General features: G+C 38.8%; 1 protein-coding gene across 2 annotated transcripts in view; it reads right to left on the reverse strand.

The window, feature by feature from the left end:
• Positions 1–15,783, reverse strand: part of CTNND2 (catenin delta 2) — a 1,201,869-nt gene that overhangs the window by 764,546 nt on the left and 421,540 nt on the right. For both annotated transcript variants that reach the window (XM_049861022.1, XM_049861014.1), the window contains exon 3: positions 12,786–12,898. In XM_049861022.1, the coding sequence (XP_049716979.1) occupies positions 12,786–12,898 (113 nt within the window). The remainder of the gene's footprint in view (positions 1–12,785; positions 12,899–15,783) is intronic.

Genomic DNA, 15,783 nt, shown 5'->3' on the forward strand with positions numbered 1-15,783 from the left:
TCGCTTCAGTAAATCTTACCGAACCTTCCATTCTCAAACAAGTGTGTACGACTCAGCAACAACGTGTGAAGTTTTTTAAACTTCCACAGCTCTTCAGGTACTAAACAAGCAGATGTTTGAGGAGGCTGCAGCTTATGAACACAGCTTTACCGCCAACAAATGAGGCAACATCTTTGCTGCTTGCTGCTAACACAGCAATCTCTAAAATTTAAAATTGTACAATCGTTTCTCCTGGATACAAAGCCGTTAGGGTACATTCACATACCATGAAATAAAAAAAAAAAAAAAATCAAAGGTTTCTTGTTGAAATGGGTAATGCTTACGATAAAAGCTAAGCTCACAGTACTCGCTTAATTTACCAAATTTTTTATTTTTTTTTAATAAATAATAATTTCACAATCCTAGCCTGATTCCTCTGACACAAATGACCCTCCCAACTCTGAAATCTCTATAGGCACCCACTACTCTGGTTTAACTTTGAATGACCTATCTTCTGGACCCCCCCTCAAAAAAGAAAAACAAACCTGTTGCCATTGAGTTGACTCCAACTCCTAGTGACCCTACAGGACAGAGTAGAACTGCCCCACGGAGTTTCCAAGGAGCGTCTGGTAGATTCGAACTGCCAACCTTTTGGTTAGCAGCCGTAGCATCTAAGCACTATGTCACCAGTCACCATCTCTAATTTGAGCTGCTGTCACCAGTCTTGGGGCTTTCAATCCATTCTCTCTATATCTGCTAGCACCATAGCTGACTGCATCACTTCGTTGCTTAAAACTGTCTTCCATGCTCGACTGCCTACCCAACAAAATTGGAACTCTCTAGCCTGACGTATATGGCCGCCCACAGAATGGTCACGTCGTCTTCTCCATCCTTATCTACATGCCTTCACCCCACGGACTCTGTATTTCAACCATGCTGATTCCACATCAACCCTTGTTCCTCCTACTCTGCACTTTCTGTCTGAAAAATACCCAAAGCCTAAGTCTTGCCCTGCCAATGGTTTACACCACTCCACGCACAAATATCCCTCTGAAACCACTCCTGCTTCCTGCATTCCTCACACCACCAACGTCATTCTCTTAGGGGACATACCTGTGTGTGTATGTCTTTCTCTCCATTTGTTAGGAAATCCCTGCACCCTAGAAGCCCCACCATATTTATCATTAAAGCGCAGGGAATGTTTTCTAACATACTGGTCCTATGGAAGCCCATACTTAATACTTTTTTTAAAACAGAACAAACCAAACCTGTTGCTGTCGAGGTGATTCTAATTCATACCAACCCTATAGGACAGAGTAGAACTGCCCCACAGGGTTTCCAAGAAGCAGCTGGTGGATCCCAACTCCAGGCGTTTTTGGTTAGCAGCTGAACTTTTAACGGCTGTACCATCAGGGCTTCAAAATGTAACAGTTATTTCTTAAAAAGCTCACTCTGAGTAATCTCTTCATTTGAAACTTTGTTCCAGCTCTTTAGCCAAACTAGACAGTATCTACACTACTTGAGGTTGTTTACAATATAATGTTGTTGTGTGCGGTTGTGTCACTTTTTGGCTCATAATGACCCCATGTGACAGAGGAGAACAGCCCCATAGAGTTTTCTAGCTGTATTCTTTATAAGAGCAGATTGCCAGGTCTTTTCTCCCTCAGGGCTGCTGAGTGGGTTCAAACAGCCAACTTTTCCATTAGCAGCCGAGCACTTAACCATTGCACTACCAGGGCTCCTTTATAATACAATAAACCTCCTTTAAACTGTGTTTACCCATATATAAAGTCTATGCTTTGACCTAACTGGAGAATCCTGTACTGGAAAAAAAAATGTTTAAATAACTACAGAGATATCTAATCTGCCTTTCTTCAAAGTATCAAATCTATTTGGAAATATCTTGCTATCCTCATTATATAATTATTCTGACTCATTACTCAAGTTCAAGAACTGTTCCCACATTAAAACATTCCAGTGTGACTTACTGCCTTTCACAAAAGGTTCAAATGGGATGAAGAGCACAAGGGCAGGAAGGTGAGCAAACCTAGGTACTCGTCATTTCCTACTCTACAGTTGAGGAAACTGAGGCCCAAACAACCCAAGTGACTTGCCCCCAAGTCTCACCCTGGCTGTGTCAGTGCCAAGGCACTGACCTCCTGACACTACAATGCTCTCTCTGCTCACCCCACTGCCTTTTCTATCTGAATAATTAGAACACACAATGTCTGTAGGGTTTGGCAAGCCTGTGGTCATTCCAGTGTTCCCTGATCGAAGTTCTTTCCTCTTGAGCTGGTCAAGTGCTCGTAGTTATTTTCTCAGGAGAAGTATCATTGGCTTCTAGTCCCCCATAATGGCCATCCACCACCCGTCAGTCAGTTTGTCGTACTGTGGTGACTTGCATGTGGCTCTAATTCTGGAAGTTATGCCACTGGTATTTCAAATACCAGGAGAGTCACCCATGGTGGACAGGTTTCAGCAGAGCTTCTGTACTTAGACTAGGAAGTAAGACCCAGTGATCTACTTCCAAAAGTTGGCCAATGAAAACCCTATGGATCACAAGAGAATGCTATCCAATGTAGTGCTGGAAGATGTGCCCCATAGGTTAGAAGTCACCACATGATCACGACAACAGTGGGCTTAAACATGTCAATGATCACGAAGAAGGCATAGAACTGGGCAAAATTCTGTTATGTTATAGATGGCATTGTCATGATTTGAGGCTGAATCAACAGCAACTAACAGCCACAATAACATAATGACCTTAAACAAAACACAACAATATACATAAGTCAATGGGTGAAAGCTCTTGGAACCTCAACGTCTGAACAAAGGTAGAGTGGACATAGGGGATGCACAAACGGCCTTCATCAACAGACCTCTCAGCATTGTTATACATTTATATACACTAGGATTCTCACCTTCCACGTGCAAGATCCTGGTTTGATTCCCAGCCAATGCACTGCATAAGCAGCCACCACCCGTCTGTAGTGAAGCCTTGAGTGTAGCTATGATGCTGAACAGGTTTCTGCAGAGCTTTCATCCTAAGACAGACTAGGAAGAAAGGTCTGGCAATCTACTTCCAAATATCAGCCAATGAAAACCCTATGGATCACAACGGTCCTACTGGCAACCAACCATGAGGGTGATGCAAGCCCTGGCAGCAATTCGTTCCACTGTACTTGGGGTCACCACAAGTCTGGGCCAACACGACCGCATTTAAAAACAACACCACACTAGGAAGAGTAATTCACGTGGATCTTTTGGTCAATGTATTTATTCTTGCTGCTTCCAGGCGGAATAATATATACTCAAAGAGTCTCTGGTTTCTATATTGTAATTAACTGTATATTTCCTGTTAGATGTAAGTTAGCAATGCACCATTGCTCTTCTGTGAATGACCATACAATATCCGAAGTCCTGTTTCCTGCACCAGCAGTGGTTCCAGAGGCATAGCAAATTTGGTCTGTGTCAAAGGGAAACGGATTTGAGCAGTATTCCATTTCATCTTGTCAATTTCTGAGTGGTTGTCTAGTCTACGTTATGAAGGGAACAAATGTCAAGCTATTTACTGATACATCTTTTTAGCCCACAGTGAGAGGAACCACTTAATAACTTTTAGGTTGTGGTCATTGTTAGGTGCTGTCAAGTTGGTTCCGACGCATAGCAACCCTATATAAAACTGAATGAAACCTTACCCAGTCCTGTGCCATCCTCTCAATCCTTGTTATGCTTGAGCCCATTGTTTCAGCTACTGTGTCAATCCATCTTGTTGAGGGTCTTCCTCTTTATCACTGACCTTCTACTTTACTCAAGCATATTATCTTTCTCCAGGCAGTTATGCCTCCTGATAACATGTCCAAAGAATATGAGACATTCTCAACATCCTTGCTTCTAAGGAGTGTTCTGGTTGTGCTTCCTCCAAGACACATTTGTTCCTTCTTTTCGCAGTCCATGGTATATTCAATACTCTTCAGCAACATCACAATTCAAAGCCGTCATTTTTTCTTTGGTCTTCCTTATTCTTTGTCCAGCTTTCACATACGTATGAGTCTTCAAGGTGACATCTTTGCCTTTCAATACTTTAAAGAGGCCTTTTGCAGCAGATTTACCCAGTGCAATGCGTCTTTTGATTTCTTCATTGCTACATCCATGGATGTTGACTGTGGATCCAAGTAAAATGAAATCCTTGACAACTTCAGTCTTTTCTCCATTATCATGATGTTGCTTATTGGTTCAGTTGTACCTTTTGTTTTCTTTATGTTGAGGTGTAATCTATCCCGAAGGCTGTGGTCTTTGATCTTCATCAGTAAGTGCTTCAAGTCTTCTTCACGTTCAGCAAGCAAAGTTGTGTCATCTGCATAAAGCAGGTAGTTAATGTATCTTCTTCCAATTCTGATGCCACGTTCTTCTTCATAGAGTCCAGCTTCCTGGATTATCTGCTTACCATGCAGATTGAATAGGTATGGTGAAAGGATATAACCCTGACGCACACCTTTCCTGACTTGAAACCACACAGTATCCCCTTGTTCTGTTCAAACAACTGCCTCCTGATCTGTGTACAGGTTCTTCATGAGCACAATTAAGCGATATACTGCAGTACCCACTTTTGAATGGCCTTCAGCAAAATTTTACTTGCATGTGATGTTAATGATATTTTTCGAAAATTTCCTCATTCAGTTGGATCATCTTTCTTGGGAATAGGCATAAACATGGATCTCTTCCAGTTGGCCAGGTAGCTGTCTTCCAAATTTCTTGGCATAGATGAGTGAGCACTTCCAGCACTGCATCCATTTGTTAGAACATCTCAATTGGTAATTCCATCAATTCCTGGACCCTTGTTTTTCGCCAATGCTTTCAGTGCACCTTGGACTTCTTCCTTCAGTACCATCAGTTCCTGATCATATACTACCTCCTGAAATGGCTGAACATCAACCAATTCTTTTTGGTATCATAATGACTGTGTATTCCTTCCATCTTCTTTTGACGCTTCCTGTGTCGCTTAATATTTTCCCCACAGGATTCTTCACTATTGCAACTCGAGGCTTGAATTTTTTCTTCAGTTCTTTCAGCTTGAGAAATGCCGAATGTGTTCTTCTTTTTTTGTTTTTCTATCTCCAACTCTTCACATATGTCAATAATACTTTACTTTGTCTTCTAGTGCCACCCTATGAAATCTTCAGTTCTTTTACTTCATCATTTCATCCTTTTGCTTCAGCTACTGGATGTTCAAGAGCAAGTTTCAGCGTCTCTTCTAACATCCGCTTTGGTCTTTTACTTCTTCTGTCTTTTTATGACCTCTTGTTTTCTTCATGTATGATGTTCTTGCTGCCAGTCCACAACTTGTCTGGTCTTCAGTCCTATGTGTTCGACATGTCAAATCTATTCTTGAGATGGTCTCTAAATAATTTTTATAGAAACTATATAATAGTATATTATAGTATGCAAATATTATTATAATTATATTACAAATAGAATAATTTTTAGGAAGGAGATGTCAATGAAAAGGTTCTCTGTATATTCACAAAGAAGGAAAATATATATGTATGATGTGTACAGTAGCCACTGGTCTGTTAGATCTTTTACTTACATTTTTTCATTTAATCTTTGCATAACAATAGGAGAGACTATTCTAATTTTATAGATGAGAAAAATTCAGAGAAATTAAGTATATTTTCCAAAGTAAACCTAGGAAATATCATAAAAAGACTATGGTGAAATTTAGCTGTAATTTCTGGAAATAAATCTCTATTTTTAAAACCTATAAGTAAAAAAAAAAAAAAAACCTATGAATAAGGGAAAAAAAATGCTATTAGAATAAGAAAACGAAAAAGAATCTCTGGTGTACTTAAATATATAAAGATTCCCAGTTCTCTACTGATCAAAATATAAATTTTAATATTCATTAGTTTTCATAAAATATTTGTTTTAAATAAAATCTGATTTTTTTTTGATACAAAATACATACTAGATTTTGAAATAAAATGTCATTTTGGAAAAGTCAACCTTCAAATTTGACAGAAAAGTGTTAAAATGTAGTAGTTCTATAAGCAAACATATCAAATGATTTTGTTGTTTTTAGATGCCATATACAACAGAACAAAACACTGCCTGGTCCTGCATCATCCTCACAATCGTTGCTGTTTCAGCCCATTACTGCAGCGACTGTGTCAACCCATGTCGTCAAGGGTCTTCTTCTTTTTCACTGACCCTCTACTTTGCCAAGCATGATGTCCTTCTTCAGGGACTGGTCCCTCCTGATAACATGTCCAAAGGGAAGTCTCACCCTCCTCACTTCTGAGGAGCATTCTGGTTGTACTTCTTCTAAAATGGATTTGTTCATTCTTCTGGTGGTCCATGGTGTATTCAACATTCTTCACCAACACAATAATTCAAAGGCATCAATTCTTCTTCCATCTTCCTTATTCACTGTTCAGCTTTCACATGCATGTGAGGCAATTGAAAATACCATAGTTTGGATCAGGCGCACCTTAGTCCTTAAAGTGACATCTTTGTTTTTTAACAGTTTAAAGAGTTCTTTTGCAGAGGCATTTAATATTCAACCTTTTTAAAGACTCACATCAAATTATTAGGAGACTTGACTATCTGTTATTTGAAATAGAGAACAATGTCTTTAATATGATAACTAGTATTTTATAAAAATAAATGTTAGTATAATTTGTCCATCAGTAATTTGCAAAAGAACATTGAACACGTACTATGGATGTATTTAATAGCAATGATTACTTACATACTATTAACACTGTTTACCTCATCTTTGTAAGAAGGAATCTCAGAAACATATTCAAATGGACAATTTCAAAATGGCTATAATCGTTGGGGCGGAGGGAAAGGAAAAGTAGAAGAAATTCGGTTTAAAAATGTTTGCACCCCTAGGGTGAAAATGAATAGGAGGTATTTAGATGGATGTTTAGAACATGATTCAAGATACTATCTGCCACTGATTAAACAGTACCCTGTGTGGTGTTTTAGCCTGTGTTCTTGGGGAGTAAATATGCCTTGGTTTGAAGATGATTGCTTGATTTTGGGAAACAGCTTCCCTCTCTGAATCTCAGGTTTCTCATCCACAAAATAGTAAGACGTGACTTCCAGGGTTAATTAGGGGCAAATGGCATGATCTATGGTAAAGCAGTTTAAAATCGTGCCTGGCATATGGGAAGTACTTTAGTAAATACTATTGTTATTATCATATTTTTGGGTTCTGGGGGTCGTTATTATTACTACTATTACTGCTACAGTTGTTATCATTATCACCCTCCAAGGAATTAGGGTACTCATCAGAGATGGCTCCGTATAGTCACCCTGGTCACTAAGCTAGGCAGGAAAGCCTGGAGGACTGAAGGGCTGGGACGAAAAAGAGGGCTGGGGAAATGCATGCGTCCCTGATAAATAAACAACAGCTATAAATGTTCCTGCTATTTCTGGAAGAAAAGAGAGCCAAAAAGGAAACCTGAGCAGAAATGATGGTGCTAGGAAGCGCAGAGATAGAGCTTGACGGACCAGAAAGTATTCTGGAATACTCCTCCTAAATTATGTAGGGAAAAAAAAAATTACAATAGAAAATTCTAAAGGAATAATCTTGACATTAAAAGGCCAGTTATAAGCAGCTTCAAATCTGAGATAAACAATTGTGATCATGTGACAGACAGTGGTAGAGAAGGCAAGATAAGAACTTAGGAAAATAAAGAACATTTCTGAGGGAGCTTTCTGCTCTGAAATTTTGATTGGAAGAAGATAAGAGAGAAAATACTTCTGTTATTACTATTATTATTATTTTTTTAAATTGGCAACCCAGAAAAATAGCTCCAAATTGTGTCTACATTCCCTCTATTTTTACCATGTTTTCTGTTTTCACAATAAAGCAGGCATATTATAAAAGTCTCTTAGGAAATAACTTTTGCAAGGTTAATTCTGAAGGGCAATTCAGTAAAACTAATTGTTTTGTTTAAAGAAATAAGCACGGTTTTATTGGAGGAGTAATACTTGAGCCCCATGAGAAATTATTATTTCTTAGCATGGAAATCAACAGTTATTCTCACTGCAATTTTAAAATAAAAATTATATCCAGTGAAAAATTCAAACAACAAGAAGAAATCAATCATAAGTAATTGGAAAATCTATCTAATTGTTTTCCAGCTGGCAAGCAAGTATTCACTAACGGTAAATGTCTAGACTCTTATGGCTCTATTTTTGCTTTTGGCTAAATGAACGTGTTTCAGGATGCGTATATGTGTAGAAATATCTACATAACAAAAAGCCCTATTTGAAAAAAATTAAAAATAGTTATTTCAAAATCTGAGATGTTTAGCTTCCAAAATAAAACATTTTGGCAAATACGTTCCTTCTTTATATAAAAAAAGAAAAAATGTAACCATCTATTCGTTTCAATTTGTTCTGTTCTACATGGGGTCACTACGAGTCAGAACCAACTTGATAGCATCTAACAACAAACAACAACATTGTATCCTGCAAGATAATGAAAAAACGGACAAAACTGTCTTCCTTTGGGAACAATTATATTTATACATGATTTGTTTTCTTTAAGAAAATTCATAGAACATGTTTTTAAATAAACATATTTCATTCAGATAAAAAAATGTGGCAATTTGACCTTCGTTTCTTGAAATAGTACTGTTAACTAATTGAACTAGGAATCAGTGTTTTCTCTTAAATAAGCTACATTTTTTAACTCTGCTTATGGAATTGTCGGCATTTTTGCTAACTGAAGGTAGTTATTAAAGAGAATGGCCTCTGTAACATTTATAACATTTACTTCTTTTGCATCCAATTCTCCGATATATGGCAGACTTTTGTGGAAACTTCCATTTGGAAGAAATTAAACAATTCATCTGTGGGAAAGAAACAGTGTCACCTTATTTGAAGCAATCAATTTATATATTTTTTTCTTTTCACATTTTGTCTTTTCAAATCAGTGCCTTGACTAACTATATTATAAAAGCAGGGACTAACGTGATGGCTTTATTTAGCTGTTCTTATTCGACAATAAATAAAATATATCATGATATATGAAATTAATTATAATTAACTGGTAATACATATAAAAATTAGAGTCACTATGAGTTGGAGGAAACCCTGGTGGCCTAGTGGTTAACTGCTACGGCTGCTAACCAAAGGGTCGGCAGTTCGAGCCTACCAGGTGCTCCTTGGAAACTCTATGGGGTAGTTCTACTCTGTCCTATACGGTCGCTATGAGTCGGAATCGACTCGACAGCACCGGGTACTGGGATGACAACCTGACAGCAACGGGTTTGGTTTGGTTTGGGGTATATATATATAAATTAGACCAAACCCACTGCCGTTGAATTGATTCCAGCTAATCGCAACCTTGCAGAACAGGGCAGAACTGCCCCACAGGGTTTCCAAGGGCTTTAAATCTCTGCAGAGGCAGGCTGCCACATCTTTCTCCTGCAAAGCCACCTTTCTGTAAGCACTCAAGCTCTTTAGCCACTGTGCCACCAGAAATCCTCATAGTAAGTATGATATATATTATGTAATATGCAATTAGAACTGATTGATAATAAGTAATTAATATAATTGGTTCCATCTTTCTTAAATATCCTTTTTTCCTCACTAACTGGATTAGTCTATCACCCTAATGAAGATATGAATTTCTAAAGATGCATTTCTGAAGCTAATCAAACAATTTGGCTATGACAGAAAATGAATAGTGAAAGCTATATACTGATTTTTTTCTAATGAAATATCCGTATATTGCTTGTATTATGCAAGGCAAGATTCATGCACTAGAAATTTCCAAAATATAAAATAATTAAAACTGATATTATAGCTAAATATGGTAAGAGGAATTAATTACCGTATATAGCTATATAATAGTCTTAATTATTTTATATTTTAGAATTAATTGGAGCCCTGGTGGCATAGTAGTTAAGAGCTATGGCTGCTAATCAGAAAGGTCAGCAGTTCAAATCCAGCGGCTGCTCCTTGGAAACCATACGGGGCAGTTCAGCTCTGTCCTATAGGGTCGCTATGAGTTGGAATCAACTCAATGGCAATGGGTTTGGTTTTTGGTTTTTATAATGCATATTTGACACAGAATTATTGGATACAGGATACATTCCAGAGAGGGACAGGCAGGTCAGCATTCACACCGGGTGTAAAGAATCAAAAGTTGTCATGGGTCATTCTTCTCATTCTGCTTTGGTAGCGCACACACGGACGTGTTTTAGTCAAGAAACGCTGGGCATAAGAAATCAACTCGAGGTAAATCAAATCAAAGTGAGGGAAGGAGGAAGTTTCTAAGAACCCAACAGGTAATCTCACAGTTGCAATATCTGAAATACAGCTAGTCCTAATGATAACCAAACCAGTCCCTTGACTTCGAGGGGCCATATGGTCTCTCTGTTGGGTTTCTCTCTGTCACCACAGCTTCCTCCACTTGCACAGAAGCCAACACAGCTATCATTCCCTTGTGCCCATCATTGGACATCACAGATCTGTCCCTTATTGCACATTTTCAAGAGTAACAGCCTATTTCTTACAGGCTGATCACTGGATCAATCACCTTGGACCTGATCTCTGTTACTGACCCAAACAGACATCGGGGGTTGAAGTGCTGGGTATGACATGGTTCTTGAGACCTGAAACTCCCAGGAGTTTGGGGTGGGTGGAATAATGTAAAAGATGTACTTTGTGCAAAAATATCAAACAAAAAGATTAGGAATATGAATTGAAAAGGTAACCAAACCCATAGTGAAACAGAGGACTTCAAAGCAAAAGAGATGGCAGCTCCATGGTGCATATGGACCTGAAAAACCAGATGTGCTTAACTCCCCATGTGGTGTTCATTGTCAATAAGAAACTTCAAATAAGTACAACCAAATGTAGCAATACAAACACATACTTGGAAATATTACTTTTCTACCTACCTTAGATACACCCTGGTGGCACAGTGGTTAAGAGTTTGGCTGCTAACCAAAAGGTAGGAAGTTTGAATAGATCAGCTGCTTCTTGGAAACCCTATGGGGCAATTCTACTCTGTCTTATAGGGTCACTATGAGTCGGAATCGACTAGATGGCTACTGGTTTGGTTTTGGTTTTTTAGATTCACCAACTTCAACCAGTCAACCTTATAAAAACAACATCAAGTGAATGTAATTCATTTTTTTTTTTTTTCCTTATCTATCCTGTTTGGTGGAAACCCTGGTGGCATAGTGGCTAAGTGCTATGGCTGCTAACCAAAGGGTCGGCAGTTTGAATCCACCAGGCACTCCTTGGAAACTCTATGGGGCAGTTCTACTCTGTTCTATAGGGTCGCTATGAGTCGGAATTGACTCGATGGCACCGGATTTGGTTTGGTATCCTGTTTGGTCAATTTGGATATTTACAAAAGTCTGGGATAAGTTTGCAATCACAATGTACTAATTTGCAGTTACTTATAGCCTAAATACTTAGATGCAGAAGCTGATATGCTCCTAAATGAGACTCTGTAATTGAAAATAATATTCTATTGAAGTAACGCAGTACATAAAAGCACAGAGTGCTATCATTTTCATTTAAAAATGCACCACTGTTCAACAAAGAAAAGAACCATGTTAAGAGACTAAAGGCAGGGGGCTCTGAGAGGAAGCATGTCAACTACTAATTTTCTCTTGCAATGATAAAATATGTTAGAGCAACAGGTACACAGATGCTTTAATTCTTCTATGAAAACAGACGGTCAAGAGTCCACCAAACTCATGCTCCTAGTTCCAGAGTGCAGTGGCTGTATATCTCAGGATTGAGGATCCCTGCTATACCAAGTGACTAGCCTCACCAATGGACCGAGTCCACTGCACTCACAGTACAGGGATGTAACTGACAACGCAGTTGGCAATGAAGCCTTAGAGGTTGGCAGAGCCTCAAGATAGAAGGAGCCTGGGTCCTTAATCACTTCATGGAGGGAAGCTGACCTCTGACCAGCACCTCCTTGTATCTGGCTGTTGCAGAAATGAGACACAGACTGCTCTTGTGTTAAATCACTGAATTTTTAGCATTTATTTGCCACAGTAGCTATTGTTTCCTCAAACAGGAGACCTCTCTAAGACTGTTGGGTGTCAAGAACATAATACCAAACAAAATGATGGAGAAGTGCAATGTATTAGTAAGAACTGAAAGTTAAGCCTTATGCAGCTTCATTTACTCACCCCCACCCCTAAATTCTTAAATATGAGAACAGGATCCTCAGGACTTAGTGGTCAAGTAACTAAGAGGTTGTTTGCTTGTTGTTTTTAACATTTGCACCATCTCAAACCAACACCTAATTGAATCATCATGTCTATCTATGGGTCAAGCAATATTTTTACACATGGGGAACTGCCTGTGTGTTTGGTATTTGAGAAGTAATCTTATAATTGAGCATCACATAACAGCAAACAATATATATCCCACTAAAATGCACTGTGACCTTCATTTCCGAAACCTGCAAGTCTGAGTGATTTCTAGAAAACAGAGCCAAACTAGGAGATTGGGATTTGGCAGCTCCTGATTTCCAGCAAGTTGACTGAAAGCAAAACTTCCTTTTGTGGGAGATGATGCACAGTTTGCATTCGGGGCATGCACTAATTTTGTTAAAAGAGTTTCAAGTGCAAATCAGGCCATTTCTGACACTTTTTGAACATTTTAAATCAGGCCAGTTACTATTCCTTTCCAACATCTGACTGAATGTTCCAATTGCAAAGCCAGGTTTGTAAGGAGAAGATCAAGACCAGGTTTACTTCCAGTGGCGCTCCGCGCAGAGACAATGAAAAGAGCAGGGTGTCCAGTACCTGATGCTGCTCATGCTGCCGGTCTCCGACCCCAGCTTGCATCGCTCCAGTTGGCTGGCGACGATCTGGCGTTCAGCCTCCAGCTCTCGGGTCAGTCTTTCAAACTGTAATTCCTGAAGTAAAACCACGGGAAAGATTAATTCTATCATCTACATGAAAAGGAAAATTCAGACCAAAATGACAGAGCAGTCAAAAGGGAACAAGTATGATGGCGGAGATGTCCACTTTAAGAAATATAGATGATTGGTGTGAAATAAAATAGGCTCAAACTTCAGACAGAGTTTATATCACAGTTCTGTGATCCACAGGCTAAGAGACCTTATTTATTCCAAGTATCAGTTTCATCATCTCTAAAATGGGTTTAAGACACATATTTCATAGGGTTGAAGTGAGGATTAAATGAAAAACTGTAGATGAAAAACTAGCCAGTGGTACGTTTAGCAGATGGTCAGGACCCAACAGATGTTAACACTCTTGGCACCATAACACTTAATGTAGAAATAATTCATTTTCATTATCACTTGGAGCATTATGTTATGCCCTACCAGTCTTCTAGCTGGCTCTCTCTCTATTTTATACATATGTGTAGAGCCCTGGTGGTGGAATGGTTAAGCAATTGCCTATTAACTGAAAGTTCTGTGGTTCAAACCTACCAGCTGCTCCACAAGAGAAAAGATCTGGGGATCTGCTCCCGTAAACATTATAGCAACCTACAAAACTCTATAGCACATAATAAGAACAACTTATATGTATATAGATATAGACATACATGTAGTTATTATGCTTCAGATACATATAGTATCTATATACATATATACGTATTTACATACATATAGAGAAAGCATCTGTCAGTTTGTAATACTGTGGGGGCTCATTTGTTTCTGTGACGTTGGGAGCTATGCCACTGGTACTCAAATACCAGTAGGGTCACCCATGGTGAACAGGTTTCAGCTGAGCTTCCAGACTAAGACAGAGTAGGAAGAAGGACCTGGCAGTCTACTTCTGAAAACAGCCAGTGAAAAACCTATGAATGTCAGCGGAACATTGTCTGACACAGTCCAGGAAGATGAATCCGCAAGGTTGGAAGGCACTGAAAATACGACTGGGTGAAAGCTGCCTCCTCAAAGCAGAGTTGACCCTAATGACATGGATGGAGTCAAGCTTTCAGGACCTTCATTTGCTGACGTGGCATGATTCAAAATGAGAAGAAACAGCCACAAACATCCATTCATAATTGGAACACAAAATGTTCGATGTATGAATCTAAGAAAACTGAAAATCATCAAAATTAAATGGAACACATAAAAATCCATATCCTAGGCATTACTGAGCTGAAATGGACTGGTATTGACTAGTCTGAATCAGAGAATCGTATGGTCTACTACGTCGGGAATGACAACTTGAAGATATATTGCGTTGCATTCATTGCCAAAAAAAAATTTCAAGATCTATACTGAAGTACAATGTTGTCAGTGATAAAATAATATCTGTAAGCCTACAAGAAACACAAGTTAATACAACTATTATTCAAATTTATGCACCAACCACTTAAGGACAAAGATGAAGAAACTGAATATTTTTACCAACTTCTGCAGCCTGGAATTGATTGAACATGCAATCAGGATGCATTGATAATTACTGGCGATTGGAATGTGAAAGCTGGAAACAAAGAAGAAGGATCGGTGGTTGGAACATAAGGCCTTTGTAACAGAAATGATGCCGGTGATCACATGATAGAATTTTGCAAAACCAACGTCTTCTTCATTGCAAATACCTTTGTTCACCAACATGAATGGTGACTATACACATGAAACTTGCTCTTGAACATCAAGTAACGAAAGCAAAAGGAAGAAATGATGAAGTCAAAGAGCTGAACAGAAGATTTCAAAGGGCAGTAGCAGAAGACAAAGTAAAGTATTATAATGACATGTGCAAACACCTGGAGATAGAAAACCAAAAGGGAAGATAACGCACGGCATTTCCCAAACTGAAAGAATTGAAGAAAAATTCAAGACCTGAGTTGCAATAGTGAAGGATTCTACAGTGAAAATATTAAACAACACAGGGAGGATTAAAATGAGATGCAAGGAATACACAGGGTCACTATACCAAAAAGAATTTGTCAACGTTCGGCCATCTCAGGAGGTGTAAGCAGCAACCTATAGGACTAAAGCAGGAAGTCCACGCTGCACTAAAGGCAGACAAAAAACGAGGCTCCAGGAACTGACAGAAGAGCAACTGAGATGTTTCAACAAACAGAAGCGCTCACTCATCTGTGCCAGGAAATTTGGAAGACAGACACTTGGCCAACTGACTGGAAGAGATGCATATTTATGCCTATTCCCAAGAAACATGATCCAACCAAATGTGGAAATTATCAAACAATATCATTAATATCACACCCAAGTAAATTTTTGCTGAAGATCATTCAAAAACAGCTGCAGCAGCATGTTGACAGGGAACTGACAGAAATTCAAGACAGATTTAGAAGAGGACGTGGAACCAGGGATATCATTGCTGATGTCAGATGGATCCTGGCTGAAAGCAGAGAATACCAGAAAGATGTTGACCTGTGTTTTTACTGACTATGCAAAGGCATTCGACTGTGTGGATCATAACCAATTATGGATAACATTGCAAAGAATGGGAATTTCAGAACACTTAATTGTGCTCATGAGGAACCTGTACATAGCTCAAGAGACAGTCATTTGAACAGTACAAGGCAATACTGAATGATGTATAGTCAGGAAACGTGTGTCAGGGTTCTAGTCTTTCACCATACCTATTCAATCTGTATGCTGAGAAAACAATCTGAGAAGGGTGGACTATATGAAAAAGAACAAGGCGTCAGGATTGGAGGAAGACTTGTTAACAACTGCCATTACGCAGATGACACAGCCTTGGTTGCTGAAACGGAAGAATACTTGAAGCACTTTCTGATGAAGATCAAAGACCACAGCCTTCAGTACTGGTTAAACCTCAACATAAAACAAAAATT

The sequence above is a fragment of the Elephas maximus genome, chromosome 2, assembly GCF_024166365.1.
Source record: "Elephas maximus indicus isolate mEleMax1 chromosome 2, mEleMax1 primary haplotype, whole genome shotgun sequence".
In the NCBI taxonomy this organism is placed as follows: domain Eukaryota; kingdom Metazoa; phylum Chordata; class Mammalia; order Proboscidea; family Elephantidae; genus Elephas; species Elephas maximus.